This window comes from Tachysurus vachellii, chromosome 4 (assembly GCF_030014155.1).
Source record: "Tachysurus vachellii isolate PV-2020 chromosome 4, HZAU_Pvac_v1, whole genome shotgun sequence".
NCBI classification, from domain to species: domain Eukaryota; kingdom Metazoa; phylum Chordata; class Actinopteri; order Siluriformes; family Bagridae; genus Tachysurus; species Tachysurus vachellii.
The window spans coordinates 9,882,790-9,902,023 of record NC_083463.1 but is presented as its reverse complement, the minus strand read 5'-3'; the positions used below and the strand labels follow the sequence as shown (position 1 = coordinate 9,902,023).

Genomic DNA, 19,234 nt, shown 5'->3' with positions numbered 1-19,234 from the left:
GTTACTCGGACGAAGCTACTCGTGTTTCGTCAGAGGGGTCTGTTACCATGGTTACAGTGCACACTCCAAGGAAACTTCGCGAGCTCGGTGTCGAACGGCACTTTATTACTATTTACTGCTTTTCTGTTCAATTGTTAACTAAAGGATCAACAAAATGTCCAATCAAACGGCAAAACCAGTCAGATCCTCTTTAAGAGTCACTCCGTAAGTTATTCCTTTATGGATAAAATGTCTGTTTAGTATAAAGTCAGAATATATATAGTATATAGTATACAGACTTGTTCCTGATAGCTATAATTACATTCATCTAGTTTTTATTACAGTATTTAAGCATTTTATTAAAGTAGAATTACAACATTAAATAGTTTCATGTTTCTCATTAAGATCAGTCATATATATTTAGGACAAAGAACGACTATAATAATAAATAATTAATAATAAATAATAATATATCATTATTATTACAGCAATTAGAATAAAGCATTTCAATTATTCATGCTGTTTGAAAACAGCATGAAATATTGAAATGCTTTATTCTAACTGCTGTAATAATAATAATAATAATAATAATAATAATAATAATAATAATAATAATAATAATAACAATAATAATAATAATAATAATAATAATAATAATTGGAGAAGAAGAAGAAGAAGAAGAAGAAGAAGAAGAAGAGTAATTCTACTTTAATAAAATAATTTTACTAGATAAATGTAATGAACCTAGCTATCAGGAATAATAATAATAATATTATACTATTACTATTATTAATAGAATAATATATAATAATTACTTTATTATTATAATTATTATATAATTAATAATAATACTGCTATTATTATTAGTAGTAGCAGTAGTAACGTTTCTGTTTCATGTTGTTTGATTTAATCTTTGTTCTTCCTCAAGCAGCCCATGATGATGATTATATTGATGATGATGATGATGATGATGATGATGATGATGATGATGATGATGATGATGATATTATTATCTTCCTTAGATCATCACGAATGATACCACAGTCAGGATCCGGAACACTCCGTGTAAACCAAAGCTTCATAAAAAGGAATGTCCATGGGTCTATGAGCCGCAGGAGCTTCAGTTTAGCAAGAGACAGTAGAGTTCTTGATAAAAGCCATGTTCAAGCCCCCAAACACACTGTACAGGTAATAGCCATTACACCAGGCCACTGGGTGTGTCTGAACTGAAACTCAATTTCAGGCTAAAACATCTGTCTAATGATGTGTTCACTGACTTTTTGCTCAGGTGTTTGACGAAACAGGGAAGGATGTCACTCCTAAGCCTCTGTACAGGCCGGAACCCGGAGCCATGCAAAAGAAACAGAGCAAAATATTAGCACGACATGACGCATCAGAAGTGACCATCTCTGACTTTTTGTCCACAGCGTTCCACACAATGAGTTCAAGCTCTGTAGGACCCTTTACCATGTAATTATACTGCAAACTGTTCATCGCTGTTCTTCTCTATAGTAGATGAGCTTTCTCCCTCTGAGTCAACAGTAATCATGAGGTTAATGTGGATTGTACACATAGAATCAATGTTGATGCAGTTGATGCAGTTTTGCATTCAAGTCTACCTCAGTAAACAGTTGATAACTTTTTCCAGTTCAATTCAATTTTATTTGTAAAGCGCTTATAACAACGACTATTGTCTCAAAGCAGCTTTGCAGAACATAAAATGTTTATTTGAATTTATCCTTATTTATCCTGAATGAGCAAACCTAAGGTGACTGTGGCAAGGAAAGCCTCCCTTAGATGTTGGTATGAGGAAGAAATCTTAGGAGGAACCAGACTCAAAAGGGAACCCATCCTCATTTGGGTGACACCAGAGAGTGTAGCTATAAATGATTATAAATAATGTCCTTTGACAGTCATATACAGTTAATTTGAGTTGTGTATCCAGCAGCTCCTGAGCAACCCATAAAATAGCCCATCATATGTATTGATTAAGAGGTTGTGCTCCTCAAAGTCCTCATGTAGTTGCCATCTTCACTTTGAATGAAAATCTTGAAGCGTAATCCAACTGGAACTGGTACGTCTTTAGGTGCCTCGGGATCCTCACAGGATTAGCTTCTTCTCAATGAAGGTCTGAAATCTTCATGAAGCAGAATTCACCTGGAGCTGGCCCGAACACTGTCAGGAAGGCTGTTCCAAAGTTTGGGAGCTGAATATGAAAATGCCCTACCACTTTTAGTAGACTCTTATATTCTGGGAACTTCCAGAAGTTCAGAGTTTTGTGACAGTCTGACAGAATGTAGTGTGTTAAAAGACTGGCTAGATACATGGGAGCTAAACTGTTTAGGGCCTTTTACATAAGTAGCAGCAAAAAACGTCAAAAAAACAGACTTTCAGAATTTCCTGGTTACATAATTGCACTTTTTGACCATATAGTACACAGATATAAAAGGAAATGATTTATTATCTCACACAGTAGTGTTACACAGACCCTTTTGAGTCTGGTTCCTTTCACGGTTTCTTCAGGTTTTTCCACAGCTCTGTCTTGCTCACTGGAGATAAATAATATTCAAATTAATATTTCTGTAAAGCTGCTTTGTGACCGTATCTGTTGTTTAAAGGGTCATAGAAATACACTCAAATTGAATCGGTAATAATTAAAGAATTTCTGTTCTAGGTCTGCCTTCGGGAGCAGTGTAGTGTCAAGTGTGAGTTGCTCTACGATTGCATCTTTGGGCGAAGAACTTGAGGAGCCTACTATAAAAGAAGAAACTTTGATTAGTCTCCCAGGTTTGCCCATCTCTTCAGATCTGTCCTCTTTGTGAAACTAAGTACATTCACATGGCATAACGTTTGTGGGCATCTCTCCATCACATATATGTGTTTTTTGAGCACCCAGTTCTAGATACTGTTATAAGAACCACCACACTTCTGGAAAGGCTTGATACTAGATTTTGAGGTTTCTAATGGGATGTCGGAAAAGCACATTAGGATGCGATGCTTAGGTGTCAGGACATATTGGGTACATACAAAAGAGTATAGTAAAGCATACAGAACTCTATGCAGTCAGAAAAGCCACTACACCGATAAATTCAGCAGTATCTGTGTTTATCTTTAACTGTAATTCTGACACGTGTTTTCTTAAAGAACTAAAAGAACCAAAGACGAAGATAGAGGAGGAGATCACCGAGGATATGCTGGACATTCCAGTGGTTATTAACCTCACTGAAACAGAGAACATGTGCTTCCTGGATATTCCTGCAGTGTGTGTATCTGTTGACTCAGAAGAGGCTGAAGCAGTCAAGTAAGAGCTTACGCTATCTTTCTTTGCATGCTTTATATGTTCCAGAAATATAAGCTAAAGGGTGTAAAAGCCTTGCTGAGTTCCTGCAAACTTCAGAAGCTCAACACTGAGCTGTTTTGCTGTTGATTTGTTTACAGAAATGCTTAATATCAGCTTCATACATAAACATAACGTAATCATTACATATGTCTCTTTCTTGGTGCCTGAAGGACGAGGAACAAGGCTTATACAGAACTTTGCAAGAGCAGAGAGGGAAATGATCTATATATGGAGCGAGCTATGCAGACATTTAACGCAGCCTCTAAATCTAAAGAAGCGCAGAGCGATCAAATCATCATGGTGGAAAAAGGTAAGTTGCTGAATATAACTGTCACTTTTCCAATTTTTCAATACTTTGATTTCTTATACAGTATAATATCAGGGTAAAATTCTAATAGTTGAAAAAACCTTAAAATGTTAAAAGCTTATGAATAAACATTTGGAGCATCTCAGAGAGGAGAAATAGGTTATATATTGCTCTTTACTTTGAAAAGCAACTGTTTTGGGGTTTTCTTTGGAACTTCTTTATGACTATATTGCCATTAGTGGGCTAGGTAAAATAAGAACTACTCAATATACAGTGTACATAAAGAAATGTATAGAAGAAAAATATATTTATTCATGTGTACAGGTTCCATGGCCACCAGTTGGGACATCTACGACTTGTGGTTTAACAGCAACGGGGCAGAAGAGTCAGGAAGTATTACAGATGATGTGAAAACCAGCATCCTAGATGTCGCCTCCACCCCTCAATTAGAGTCAGATGGAGGTTTCAAGAGAGCCATGTCCATACTCAGTTCCACCAGCACAGGTAAGAGTGGCACCTTCATTTACTCAAACAGATTTTCTAGCTGTTATTATTATGTTAAAATTAACACAACGGGTTCTGTTACAGGTGATGCGTTTTATTCCTCAGGCAGCATGGCATTTTGCCAATGCTAAATTTGCATCAATATTTTTAGCTAATAATAAGTACATTGGAACATCTATGAAAATTGTTATTCTAGCTTTTACTTGCTTTACAGAGGCTATAAATAGTCATTCCTTCAAGTCCTTTGTCTTGAAGACACAGCTGATAGAATAGATGCCTTTGTTATCACCATGTATACATTACAGCAGAATTCTTTTCTTTGCATATTCAACTGGGAAGCATATACAGTACAGTGAAGCAGGGAGGGTTAAATGCATTGCTCATTTGCTCAACCTTCTTATCAATAACCCAGAGCCTTAACCACTTGAGCCACCACTTCACCAAGCACTGACATGGAGACTTTTTCCAAAAATGCTAAACAAATCGCTCCTCACAGTAAAGTTCTCTGTCAACAACTACACACATTGGTATGTAAATGTGGTTTATGTGATGCGTCCCTACCTTCTATAGTTAATCACATTAATATCAACCTGTCATTTTAATCACAACCAGCACTACCATCAGCGCTGCTGTTATAGAAAATGAATCATCATTGGTTGATGAAACATCATCGATCAACATCAGTTTCAAGAATGTCATAAAACATGTAAATAATTCACGGACTCTGTTTTATGTTCATAGCCAGTACCACTAGCACTCAAAGAGAGATAGTGGCTTCCACAGCTAAGGTGGTGGAAGAGCCTGACTCAGAGCGGATCCTGTACTCAGAGAACTTCCTACAGTCTCTGAAGGTGATGGAGAAAACGGTTCTGCTGAACATCTACCAACAAAAACTAGCTGCCTACAGAGGGCTGCCCATCCTGTCAGGTAATGAGCAGTTTCTAAACATTCATTAGTACTTTGATTCAAACACAACATGAATTCTTAAATAAAAAGACATTACTAAGACATTATTTTAAATTGTATAGTGTATTTGTTTAGAGCAAAGCCTGTATTTAGCTTTAGTCTTTATATACATTTTGTGTCCTTTCAATTTTTTTATTTAGAAATTGAAATTTGTAGATTTACAGAGCAGGTCTGTACTTTCTTTTATTTCCAGATCCAGACTATGAACCAAACTTGGTTGAAGAGGATGAAGTCGAGGTTAAGGAAGAGGATTCGCTCAGCCCAGCTCTGGAGCTCCTCTGGGCCTTCAGCTGTGAGCTAACCAAGGCCCACAGTGTGAGCTGCATGACCTGGAACAAGAACAATCCAGTAATACACTACACACTGTTTCAGCCTTCTTTTTCTCACTTGATTGAAATAAAGAGCTTGAAAAGCTCTTTAAATGTTGCTCTTTAGTGGTCTAAATATGATAAGATAAGGCAGGATAAGCTAAGATAATAGATACTTTATTGTCATTGTATACAATACAATGAAATGTAATGAATTCAACTGAAAATTGATAACGAAAAAGAAGAAATTAAAAAGAAAGAATTAAGAATAAATATATATGAAACATGACTATATCAGTGTATATTGAGGGTATGCATGAGTGTATAATGCGGTGTGTATTTTGCACATAACATGAAGCCATTAGAGGCATGTTGCACATTGTATAGATATGCAAAGTGAACTATTTTGTACACATAGTGTATTGAAGTGTGAAAAAAAATCTAACTGAATCGATAATGTAAGAGTTTATGACTAGCAATCATCTTTGTTCTGCTGTAGGACATTCTGGCCGTGGGATATGGACAGTTTGAATTCAAGGATCAGGCCTCTGGACTGGTCTGCATCTGGTCTCTGAAGAATCCTACTGTATGATTCACATTTACTTCATAAATCAGAATGTCATTACATTTTTCTCTAGCTGTGACTGTGCTAATGAGTTTTTCTGTGAATGTTTTATAGTGGCCTGAGCGGATTTTCCATTGTCACACCAGTGTAACATCACTGGACTTCTCAGCTTCAAATCCCAGTCAGATAGCAGTGGGCCTATATGATGGTACCATTGCTATCTACAGCATGCAGAGCACTGAGGCAATGCTGGTCTGTGACAGCAGGTAGAATATGAGCACTTTTACTTTCCACTTCATCTAAAGCACAAAAGGATATGAGCTGTAGTGCATTCTGAAATGATCATGACTATGCTCTTCTCTTTGAAGGGTTCTTCCCCCCCTCTCTCTCTCTCTCTCTCTCTTTCTCTACTGAAAATGGCCTTTCATTACGTAAATAATCGATTACAGTCAGTGTTTTTTGCACCTGACATAAAATATAGTAAACAAAAAAGCATTTTCAGTGGTTTTTATGACACCAGATGTTCACATTTTAATGATTTTGCCAAACAATAAAACATTTAAAACAGTAAAAAAAAAGAACAGGATGCAGGAAGGAAGCCTTACTAAGAGATTTTCAGTGTATTGGATTTGTTTTTCTGCACTTCTATATAGACGTACTGTACCGTACTTAAATGAAAATCCAGAAACATCACCATTAATAGCCTTTTTGTTCTGTATATCTATAATCACACTCTCCGGTGTCACCAAAATGAGGATGAAGTTCCCTTTTGAGTCTGGTTCCTCTCAAGGTTTCTTCCTCTTCCATCTATGGGACTTTTTCCTCACCACAGTCGCCTCAGTCACCTCAGGCTCCTTTCCTCATTGGAGATAAATACAAACACATTTAAAAATAAGTCTAATATTAATATTAATCTTTGTATAATATTAAACTTTGTACTATGTTTCTCATGTTTTCTAAAGCTGCTTTGAGACAATGTCCATTGTTAAAATAAAATTTGAATTAAATTGAATTGAATTGATCTTCTTGTTTCCAATGACATCTTTTACAACTTCCCCACAAATTTCTGTAGAAAATAGAATTTTACATGGTACTACAGTATAAAAAGAGCAGAGTACTGTGGAATATTGCTGTAAAAACACATTATTAGTGAGATTTGGATAATTGAATAAAGGGTTCTGGATGATCATGCAGTTTTTTTGCCATTATAACACAAGGTCTGACTATACCTCTATCATTGACCATGATTCATATCTTTGTGCAGGGACTGTGCCCAAAAACACACAGCAGCAGCGTGGCAGGTAAAGTGGATCGATCGCATACAGAGTCAATCAGAAGAAGATAAAAGAGAGACGCTGTTCTCTGTGTCAGCTGATGGGAGGGTCAGTGAATGGTTTCCTCATCAAGGCCTTGAATGCACTGGTAAATTAAAAATAAAAATATATCACGTCATCTTAAAGAAAAACAAACCATAGAACATGTCTCTGTAGTGGTGGAAATGGATGGATGCTTCTCTATTAAGGTAAATGATGAGCTTATAAAATGCTCGTCAAACTTTCATTTTCATCATTAGACTAGACTGATCTATGCGACTGGTCAAAAATAAATTTGTTACTGTTAAATAATATCTTGGTAAAAAGGTCAACTCATTTTCTTTGTGTGTCTGTTGCGCGTCACCGATTTGAACCAGATATGCTGAAGCTGAAGAGGATAAGGAATGAAAAAACAGAGAAATCGTGGAAGCAGGATCCATTGACCTCTCGCTGGGCCGTTGGACTCTGCCTTGAATTTCACCCCAAGGTTAGAAACATCACAATGGATCACACACAAAAATCAAGTAAACTGTTATAGTTGATAGTTCACAATCAAAAAAAGGAATAGTTCACAATCAAAAAAGGTGCAGTTGATCAGCCGTGACATTTAATTACATGAAGTTTGCTTGTGTAAATATATTCTTCTGGGTAGAATAGACACATCTCTGTTTAATCGCTACCATCAGCTGCTGCTACTGTATGTTTACATATGTTTACAAGAATCCTCTTATTTTTTACATCTGCTTATTTGCACAGTGGTCAATTACAGACTGCACACTGGTCAGCGCTGTTTTATGTCCTGTATGTCCTGTAGTGTTTTGTATTGTCTGTCTGTTTTTTATTTTGCACCGTTTACACTAAGATGCACAATATCCACTTTGTGTAGCTAGGACAACTTACTTTATGTCCTTAGCTCTGTGGTAGTTTATGTAGCAGAAGAAGGCTTTGAAGAAGCATCGTTGCATTTCACTCTGTACTGAGTCAGCTAAATATGGTTGACATGAAAATAAAATCTTCGTGACTTGACTTGTGTGAATCAAATTGTTCGCCACCTATCACTGCAGTTAAGGAGGAGTGCAAAATATCTGTTGTTGTATTCTTGTATCTATGCAACAGGATTCCAATATGTATTTGGTGGGAACCGAAGAAGGACACATTCATGAATGTTCCTGTTCACACAATGAGCACTTCTTGGAGACCTACACACATCACCTGGTTTGTTACTTCTGTACACTTGCAAAAGTGAAAATTAATTTTATTGGTAAAAATTGGCTTATTAATTAATTGGTAACACTGGTTTGCATTTCCTGACTGACCTTAACATATATTGATTCAATCACTTTAGGGTGCCGTTTATAAGGTCACACGGTCACCGTTTTGTCCAGATGTCTTCCTCAGTTGTTCTGCTGACTGGACCATTCAGCTTTGGTCAGAGGGACACTTTACTCCAGTGCTGAGCATCACTTCCCTCAAGAAACCTGTGTATGATATCATGTGGTCCTATCGCTGGGCTACTGTGTTTGGGGCGGTTAATAAGGACAGAGTAGAAATCTGGGATCTGGGAGCTAGCCGGTAAGCACCCTTACCATTCTCACTTGGTTTCATATCACTCACTTTACTAACAGATGACTAACCGATGAAAATGTGATTATGGCATGGTTTCATTCTGTTAACTATTTTGCCTCAATTGCTTTGTTTTTCATTCCTGGTTCATTTCTATTTCACAGTGTAAATCCAACTTTAGTAAGTGAGCCCATTCCTGGGGTGAGACCAACCACTCTGCTATTTGCCATGAAGACAGATTGTGTTCTAGTAGGGGACAGTGAGGGCCAAGTCAACGTCTACAAGCTGAAGAACTTCACAGCAGGAGACGGAACAGAGGTGAACTTCAACAAGTCAAACTGTTCCTTTTGCACATCGTAACAATTCTTACAGTAGGGTATAAATGTTTGAGCTGAGAACAGTTCATTCTCATAAAAAAGAGGACAAATATTTTTGCAACCAAGATTAGATCATTAAATAATACAGGAAAACATTTATTACTGATAGAATGTTGCTGGGGTGCCAGTATTTAATAAAGCAGTTCTTAGTTTTGGATTCTAATGTTAGGATTGTACTGTATAATATCTACCTTTCCTACACTGGTGCTGAACACTGCAATGTTGTTGTTGTTTTGGCAGGTGGACAGACTGGAGGAGATAGTCAGCTCTTCACTCTACTGACAGCTGTGACAGAGAGAAACCATGTTTTTTCCCAGGAAACAGTTACACAAATATTAAAAAAAATAATAATAATAATAATTACAAACATTTTTACAATTATTTTTCAAGCAAAGTTTACATTTCCAGTTTTCACAGTGCTCATGCATGGTTCCCGTAGCTGGACAAAGTCTTTCCGCTTGTCCTTAGCAATGTAAGTTAGTCTTTCCAGCCCACTAGAGTCTGATCATCCTTATCCTTTTTCAAAGATGGCACATCCATACACTTCCAGCATAATGCAATCACTCTCTTGGCTTGAAGGAGTCTGAATTTCAGTCTGTTTTGATGTATAAAGATCTCTGTATAAAGCTATATGCGGATGTCTTAGCCTAGTGGTTAAGGTGTTGTTACCATTTGGAAGGTTGTGAGTTCAATTCCCAGGTCCAACAGGTTGCTATTGCTGGGCCCCTGAGCTTGACAGGAGTTATATATGTTATCATAACCATTTGTATTGAATTAATTTAAACTTTGTGTTTATTGGCTGTGTTTGTGCATTAAGACAAGCGAGTATATCCATTTTATATTGTATATCCATTTCCCAAGCATTTAATCTTAATGATTCAGTACTATATTTAACCATTGTGTTGTAATAATATATAGTATAGATGTGTGTCCCTTCCTGTGGGATTACATTTTATTTAGCTTTTTAACTGTAAATATATGTATATTGTATAGTGTATATTTCTAATTGATTTTATTAAAATTAAAACTCCGATCGATCACTGTCTGAATAACTTTTATATTCCACAATTTAAATCTTTCTTACCAGGTGTAAACTTTTCCTTACCCCAAATAGGAGATAAATTGAGATATTCTAGACATATCTATATGTTTATGTTTATGTTTATAGACCTATATGTTTATGTGCAGCATTCCAAACTAAATTTGTATTTTTAAGAAAATGATTTTTTCTGTTTCTTCAATGACTTAATATCTAAAGAGTATAGAGCTGATCTGGGACAGACTCTTGTTTCATGCTTACCCAGGCTGGGGGCGTTGTACTGAAATCCTGATTTATGTTAAGAATCTTAAAGCACAACATTTAGTGGACTTCCAATTTCTGAATAATTATGAATAACCTAAATCATCATTTGATTTGAGTAAAGTGTTTAAGTGTTTAAAGTTTTAAGTTTATTAATTAAATGTATTAAATATGATAGTCCGATCCAAGAATAAGAACGAAAGAAATGTTTGAGAAATTACAATTAAAACACCCTGCAGTTACATTGGAGAGGAGGTGATGGGTTTAACAGTAACACACTAAAAGGTAATGGAGAGGGAAGGAAGAGTGTGATTGCCAGAACCTGTGGACAGATTACAACCCTGTCATATCATCAATACCCCATCAGACCTCTGCAAATGGCTGTCATTATATGAGCTGCTCCAATCTATGATTTACCTGAGAGTTCAATATTCAGGGTCTTTTAGTGCAAATCAAACAGAGCTTCATCAGAGCAGCAGAAATGGGAAGTGACTAACTTAAATGGACCTGTGATTATATAGGGCACATGGTTGTGGCAGTGTGTCGTGTTTATCCATTATAGACCGAAGTACCAGACTTTATAGAATTTTTGGTAGATAAAAAAACAAACAAAAATGTGAAATGAATTTACCATCCATCCATCCATCCATCCATCCATCCATCCATCCATCCATCCATCCATCCATCTATCTATCTATCTATCTATCTATCTATCCATCCATCCATCCATCCATCCATCCATCCATTCATTCAATCAATTACCAGTTATCTAATTCCTTATGTATGCCTTAAACCAGCTCTTTACAACCATGGTGAGCAGAAACGCATCTCCGAACACACAACACATCAAACATTGAGGTGGATGGACTACAACAGCAGAAAACCACATCAGGTTCCACTCCTGTCAGCCAAGTTCTGAGGCTGTCATGGGCAAAAACTCATCCAAACTAGACAGTTGAAGATTAGGAGGTAATTTGGTCATTTCCAGCCTTTAACAGTCTAGTTCTGTCAGGACCACTTTGTCAAATGAGAATTAATTAGATGATACTGTAGCATACAGTTAGTGTTATAACAGAACAATTAATCATGCATAGTTTTTTTTTTTGCAAATAATAAATGAATAAATGGATAAATAAATAATTAAATAATTAGAGAGAGAGGGGAAAAAATGTGGAGATTTATGACGTAAACTGGTACAACGTACACAGGTTCCGGCATGGTGGAGTCGGGGTTGGAGGAGGGAGTTTAGATCGCAGCAGCAAAGCCCTAGAGCGGCTCTATGAATGGGAATTTAAATGGTCGGGTAATATGGATGTTGTAACCGGATTGGTGTGTGTCGTGGACAGCTGATTATCAGCTGATGCACGCTTGACGACGTGGCCTGCCAGAACTAACGCGATGCTTGATTTTTGGTGGTCTGCTAGCTAGAACAAGATTTTTCCCACTATAAGGAAATATTTTCTATAAGGTGCTCGTGTGGATTTTTTTTTATCATATGTTCTATATATATGTGGTCAAAAATGCATTTCTTCAAAATTCAAATTGGGCTTTATCAAAAGTATTCCTATATCATTTAATGTTGCACATGGCATGATGATATGATATCTCAGTCATATAGGGACATATTAACCTTCTCCAGGGAGACGTCGCTCTGACAATAAAGCCATTATGGTCCATATTAGAGTGATCATAATCATTTCCACTTTTTATTTGTGGCTCAGCTGGTTTCAGAGAACATAATAACATAGCAATCAGATTATGTGCTTTTGTATGTTTTGCCAGGGCTGGGGGGTGATGAGGTCTGATGCTCGAGGTATGACTCGATTAGCTTTGCATTATGAAGGATGAAACCATTACACTGGAGCAGCCAGGAGACAAGGTGCTTTCCCGAAAGGGATGTAATTTGATTCTAGATTGGGGCAGTAAAGCACTTAACAACCTGTTGAAAATGTTTTTTTCTGCCTTTAAAGATAGCAGGCATTATAAACATGTTTCGCTGAGAGGAGCACTGTGATCAGGGTGGAGTTTAAAGGGGAGGTGGACTGGATAAAATAGATAAGAAAGATGGAGAATGCCCCTATATAAACAGAGCACAAGTTACAGCACATTTCACAGACAAGCTTTTAGCCTTGAAGTTAGTGAAGAAGCAGAGAACAACAAGGAAAGAGTACGAACGTGAAGGAGCCACTATGAGAGGAAGTTATCAGTTGCCTCTGGTGCCCTTGTTGCTGCTGTGGGCCGGTTGCAGCATGGTGCAGGTGCAAGCGGAGGTCAAGGCGGTCAAGCTCTGTGGCCGTGAATTCATCCGGGCCGTAGTCTACACCTGTGGAGGCTCCAGGTGGAGAAGGCTGCTTACACCACAAAATGATGGTGAGTCAAAGTACTATTTATATCCAAATGCAATAATTTCTTCTAAAGGCTGTACAGCCTGGATACGTAAATATGAACGTTATTACTTTAAATTGCTGCCATTTTAAAATCAAGTATGGTGTAGTTCAAAAAAAAACATGAATTCATCTTTATTCCATTATTTGTATCACTATTTAAATAATATTCCACTTTTTGTATTTCTTTTTACAAATAAAATTACAACCCCATAGCACCTTTACAAAATTGTGGTCAAAATTAGATCCCCAGTAAAAAATGAGGCATCATTGGAGAGTAAAAAATTATATGAGAAGAATTCTTGAGAGGAAATAAACCCAAAATGTAACCATCCTCTTCTATAAAGCATTACAGTATACAGTAAAATAGGGAAGGCAAACGCTACTAAGTGTCTTGAAAGTTCTGAGCATATTATGAATTTATTCTGAATTTTATGATTATTTAAAGCTGCGTTGAGACAATGTCCATTGTTAAAATTGCTATACAAATAAAATTGAATTGAATTAAAGAAAAGTCCTGGAATGAGCACAAGTGCAGCGATAAATGATTCGAACACTTCTTAAATACATGTCTACAACATCCTGGTAAGCTTATGCAGTAAACCAACAAGGACCACCTACAAAACAGAAAATATGTCTTACATGAATGACTTAATGTCATTTGACTGGATTAAGTACATTTGATTAAGTTCCTTTGGTTGATTCTTTTATGTAAAAAAATACAATCAAACCAGGATACAATTCAACTAAGGGGTTAAAAGTCCTGCTCAAGGACACTGCAATGCTTGGTAGCCCAGTAGTTCAAAGTCCAGCCTTAACAAATGAGGTTCTAATGCACAAATTAGGGATCAGAAATCTGTCGGCTCCTTTTGTCTTAATTCAGCTTCCTTGTTAACATCTTGATTTTACAGGTTATTCAATAGCATGAGCAGTTCAACAGCCAGCTATTAGCACCTCTCTCTCTCTGTTCATTAATGAGCCACCAACCTTATTTTCAAATACTATTTGCTGCTATTTTAACTCAGATTTATTGTTTAAATTCTCCATCTACATCCAGATTTCTGAATGAACAGACTCAATAACAGCACTAGAACACAGGCCTGATCTGTTAACACAGTGTAATTATGATCAGTTATGCTAACATGCATTTCTAATAGATACAGCATGCTGTGTAACTAGATTTTCTTTGCGGTGTAATTGCATAATCTAACTGGACTTCTCTGGGGCCTGGTCATTAGGAAAATAATATTGCCCTGAACCCACTTAATAACTTCTGTTTACTTAATCACTTCTTGTTTGTACCTCTATAGGACCATGATGCCAATTCAAATGCAATTCTGATACAATAACCTGCCTTTAGACTGCTTCAGCAGTGAGAGCACCGGTAAAAATGTTCTTTTTAAAAAGGTGGATGTAAATAATAACATAATGTATGTGTATGTATGTGTTCCACAGTGTTTTCTCTTGCAGAGCAGAGCAGTGATGAGGACCTGAGTGAGAGCACAGGGTTGGATCTGTCAACACGAGACCTGAACCCCATGATGACCAACGTATGCTGTCAGGTGGGCTGCCGAAAGAGTGACCTCTCTCTCCTGTGTTGAGCATCAGACACACTCTCTTCACGAGCTCACAAGCTTCACAGTGTATGGGTTTGTGTGTGTGAGAGAAAGTTAGCTAGAGAGCGAAGACCTTCTGGGCTTTATGTAAAAATAAGTAAAATCAGTTGCCTTTCTGCTTATAACTGGCAAATCAGTACACATGCTTATACATTTGGGCATAAAACACAAGCATTATGTGAAAAGATTTAATGTGTGTTTTGTGTTCAATTCAATGTCAAGTGTCTACAAAAGAGTTGAGGAACCCTATAGTCTGCTTGTAATGCATATTTTTAAGTTTTATTGTCTAATAAATGTTACAGCATTATTATATTTGTCTATATAATTTGTTTCAGTTTATATTACATACAATCATGCCCTTGATAAAACTTCCAAGAACCCCACACAGCATTTACCCTTATTCAGAGTGGCTCACATGTATCTCGTTTATACAGCTGAGCAATGGAGGGATTAGGGCTTTGCTTATGGGTCCAGCAGTAACAACTGGGCAGTCCTGGGATTAGAAATCACAACCTTCTGCTCAGTAGTTCAACACCTTAACCACTCAGCTACCTCTCATCATACATACCAATGAAAGCTTTTGAACTTTATAAACGAGTGAAAAGTATGAACTTGTGTAAATAAGATAAATGTGAAACACCTTTACAAAACATTTGCATGTTTTTCCTGCATCTGTGTTGGTTTCCCAAAAACATGCTGGTAGATAAATTGCCTGTGCTAAAATTGCCCTATTATTGTGTGCATGCTGCCCTGACATGGACTTGTCCCACGTCCAAGACATATTTCCACCTCACCTTCAACGTTCCCAGGAAAAGCTCAGGATTCACTTCATCATCATAATATGTCATAACCAGAAAAAAGTGCTGACTGAAGATGGATGAATAAATATGAAATCATGAATGCATTGGTCACATCAAAGTCTCAACGCTATCTGAAAATCAGAGTAGTAAAAGAAAAAAACATTACTCTCAGCTTACATGTTATTTTATTGGTTTGGAAAGAGCAAAGAATCTCGGGTTCATTGTTAACACCGTCTGTACAAACATAGCTTGCACATTTTGCTGGCAAGAAAATTCTAGAATGATCAAACAACAGACAGTCACACATGCTCACAACCTCAGAAACACACATACAGTACACACTCACACCACACACACTTCAATTACTGTACCTGACTGACACACAACACAGCTTCTTGCCTCTCAAGCACAGTCTGGATAACACTTCAGTTTGGATTACAGAGAGAAAACTCATCCACTGCTGGAGAACTGTACTCAGGATTCTCAAAATGTGTTTAATGCAACACAGAATAATGTGTTAATGTTTAAAGGCAAGTGCACTGATCCTTCACAACGTACAGCAGGTATGAATGCAAAAAAAATAAATAATTAAAAAGAAAAAAAAAAAAAACAGATGGGAATAAACTTTCTCAAAGCACCAGTGTTTTCTCTACAGCAACCACTTAATGTGACAGGAGGAAGTTTTTGTTCTTTGTATCATATATTGGAGAATACGGGAAGTTCAAAAGTAGCACAGTGGTATGCTTTCCACAAGAAACAATATTTTATCACTTTATTAATCGTTTATAACATTTAAAAATATGCAGCTTATTCTCTCTTGGGATACACACACATACGAAAAAGAAGAAGAAGAAAAAAAAAGCGTTTTGGTCTTCCTAACCACTCGCCAAACCTCGTCCTTGTCATCTCACAGAGACATTATGATTCAAAAATAAATCCATGAACTCAAGTGCTGGGTTTTTTTGACAAGGGTTCATGCTTGAAACATCAAATAAAATACACGGGAAGATGCGAACAGTTGAATACAGCACAATGATGTGAACAGTAAATGGGTTTAAACTGTCCAAAAACTGATTCGTGTTTCTAACTAATAGTGCAGATATACATAACACTGCTTTCATAAAGCATGAGCACCCACACAGATACAGTATTCAGCCACTTTTACCCCCACCCATATACATACAGCTCGATTCTCTGTTGCACTTGAGTTTAAAAAATTATATCTGAAATAAATGTAAAAATTATACCTCCGCATTATACTGTACACAGGTTACCCAACTACACAGATAACAAAAAAAAATAATCAAATCAAATATTTATAACTTTAAGGATCCTAAACTGTGATACATATACAGTCACGGAATTTCTGTTTCTTTTTTTGTACAACAAATGATCAGGAATAAATAAAAATAGAGTGATGTACTCAGAAGTCTAACACTGCTGTCTTAGGAACAACAGAAAGGCTATTCACCAGTATGAGGAAAAACACCAAACGCCCTTCAAGATATATATTATCCATTTAAAATTACATTTTAAACAGCTTTTTTTCTCAACTGAAAGAAATCCTTGTTTTTTTTTTTTCTTTTTAATACAATTGCAAGCAAGACATAGTTTCAGCTGTGGCTGCCTAAACAAGACATAATACAGGACAAGACTTTTCAGTGCCAAGAGGAGCACAAATACTTGACTTTTTACATTAATGGTTTAAATCTTCTTTGACCGTGGATCCTCTGTCCTTTCCTTTGCCTGATTCAGCTTTTCAAGATTACCTGAATGAGTAGTAAATTATCTTTTATTACTTATATTAAGTACTTAAATTGATCTGCCTTCTAGCATCAGGTCAAACTCTGAACAGTTTCCTATTCAACCTGAAAGCTTCAAATTAGTTTGGAAACACCTTCAAGGTTCTAGATGGAAAGTTTCTCTATCGGCAGAAAGGTGTCTAGAGCTGAACAGCTTTAACAGCGACAGCGTGTTTAGGGAGATAGAACGTATTCAGGCAGCCACAGCCAACGAGTTTAACGAATAGACGTTAGACAGACGAGAGGCTAGTCTTAGGAGAAACCCATGCTGTCTAACAGCAGCAATACAGTTCTGAAATGTTTACGATTTTACAAATACGAGAAGTACACCCTAAAAATACTGCTGGAGCGTAGTGGCCTCCTCCTGGGTCAGACATCTAGAAAGGGGATCCCCAAAAACATCTGGCAGAGATCAGAGTGATCATCTCTTCTATGGTTTGAGTGAATTTAATTTAGTCCATAAAGACACACTCTTCTGCATGGAGCTGTGGTGCAGATTAGTTATCTGCCAGGTATTTTCCTACAAACAGAGGACAGTGTGAGTCATTTTACCCGAATACATTTACAATTACAGCATTTAGCAGATGGACTTAAATTTATCTCACTTATACAACTTGAGCGTTAAGGGACCCATCGATGGCAGCTTGGGGATTTGAAATCAGTTGAAACCTGATTGAAACCTCATGATCATGTCCCAATAAACACTGCCATATTTTAATATCAGTTCCAGAATAATCCTGCAGTAACCTCTAGTTTCATTCATTCTCTGCTCAGATATATTTATATTACTCAGTTAATTATCAAACCATGTTTGATGAAATGAGGGACGTTTTACAGATTTGGGTTTTAATCAGTTAAACTGTCAGTCAAATGTTTTTGAGCAACCTGTTTTAACATTTTAGGTTCAACTTCAAGATAAGTTATAATAACTTTATAATATATACGTTATAATATATTTTATTGCAATCAAATCAGGAACTAACTGGCAATGTTGATCGCTGAGTAAAAGAAAAAAGAACATTTTATAAAAAAGAAAAAAATATATATAATGCAAAATATCTTAATTATTAAGCTCCCTTTTTTTTCAATTTAATGTAGGTAATATCACTGTATAATGTAATCCTTAAATAAATAGTCTTTTCTTGTTTGAATTCAATTAAAATTGATTTGATACACACAAAAATTCAAGATATAAATTTTTAACTTTGCAAATGTATTAATTTTATTGAATAGAAAAACTCTCTGAGACGATATGATGAAGAAACCTTGAGATGAACCAGACTCAAAAAGGAACCGGTCCTCGTCTGGTTAATACTAGTGATTGAGCTTATAAATCATTTCCATTCTATATATGTACAATATATTGTCAATAAGTGCAATTGTGTAACCAAGAAATTCTTTCTAGTTTTAAAATGAAGTCTGTTTTGTACCACCGGGTCAATGATGGAGACATGCGTGCAGAACTGCTTGCTTTGTATTCTAAAGCCATCATCATGTTTTTTCATGCTATCCACATGGGGTGTTTTATTCCTTTGTTAAATAAGGAATAGATTAAAAACAGCTAAAGCATGAAAATATCAAGACACACATTTATCAGCCCATTTATAAAAGTGTTTTCTTATCAGTCAGGTTCCGTTCTCACCTGCAGCAAACCTCTTCTTGATGAGAGAGAATCGGTATCCAGAGCCGAGCAGCTCGATATCACAGCCTGACAGTGTGCTGCCCTCGCTGGTGAACTGCACAGCCAGAGGGGCTGGTTTACTGGGGCCATTCGTTAGTTGGAACCGTGCCAGCAAGGAGCCAACTCCTGGAGCAGAGAGTAAGAGCAAAAAAAAAGAGCCAAAACAGGCAACGTGAGCTGCAGTCTTATTAAATAAGAGCAGCTAGATTAAATAAAAAATTTATTGACATGCTTTTTTTTTTTACCTCCATTCTCAGACTTTTGTGAGATATCCGGGATCTTCCACAGGATCCTCTGCTGTTCTGCATTCCTGTGTAGATCAAATGAAAAAGAAAGAAAAAACATCATCTGTCAGACTCAGCACTCTGCGTCACCCCCTTAATCGACTCCTCTTTCAATCTGCACTCACAAACTACACTACATTAAGAT

The 19,234-nt window shown here is 36.6% G+C and overlaps 3 protein-coding genes across 10 annotated transcripts in view; 2 read left to right on the top strand and 1 right to left on the bottom strand.

The window, feature by feature from the left end:
- Nucleotides 1-69: 69 nt before the first annotated feature.
- dnai4 (dynein axonemal intermediate chain 4) lies at nt 70-9,523 on the top strand. Its single transcript, XM_060867065.1, has 17 exons — nt 70-204; nt 1,002-1,167; nt 1,268-1,449; nt 2,654-2,766; nt 3,133-3,280; nt 3,490-3,629; nt 3,951-4,130; nt 4,872-5,057; nt 5,290-5,444; nt 5,904-5,990; nt 6,084-6,235; nt 7,234-7,391; nt 7,660-7,769; nt 8,399-8,497; nt 8,628-8,854; nt 9,010-9,163; nt 9,463-9,523. The coding sequence occupies exons 1-17, from the start codon at nt 155-157 to the stop codon at nt 9,502-9,504; spliced, it is 2,349 nt and encodes a 782-aa protein (XP_060723048.1). The 5' UTR covers nt 70-154; the 3' UTR covers nt 9,505-9,523.
- Nucleotides 9,524-12,618: 3,095 nt separating this feature from the next.
- Nucleotides 12,619-14,832, top strand: insl5a (insulin-like 5a). Its single transcript, XM_060867064.1, has 2 exons — nt 12,619-12,892; nt 14,362-14,832. The coding sequence occupies exons 1-2, from the start codon at nt 12,712-12,714 to the stop codon at nt 14,505-14,507; spliced, it is 327 nt and encodes a 108-aa protein (XP_060723047.1). The 5' UTR covers nt 12,619-12,711; the 3' UTR covers nt 14,508-14,832.
- A 658-nt stretch (nt 14,833-15,490) lies between these two features.
- The window catches only part of sgip1a (SH3GL interacting endocytic adaptor 1a), a 57,665-nt gene continuing 53,921 nt past the window's right edge, over nt 15,491-19,234 (bottom strand). For all 8 annotated transcript variants that reach the window (XM_060867620.1, XM_060867622.1, XM_060867621.1 and 5 more), the window contains 3 exons: nt 19,051-19,115; nt 18,767-18,931; nt 15,491-17,644 (listed from right to left, as the gene is read on the bottom strand). In XM_060867620.1, coding sequence (XP_060723603.1) covers nt 17,622-17,644; nt 18,767-18,931; nt 19,051-19,115 — 253 coding nt within the window. In that variant the 3' untranslated portion in view covers nt 15,491-17,621. The remainder of the gene's footprint in view (nt 17,645-18,766; nt 18,932-19,050; nt 19,116-19,234) is intronic.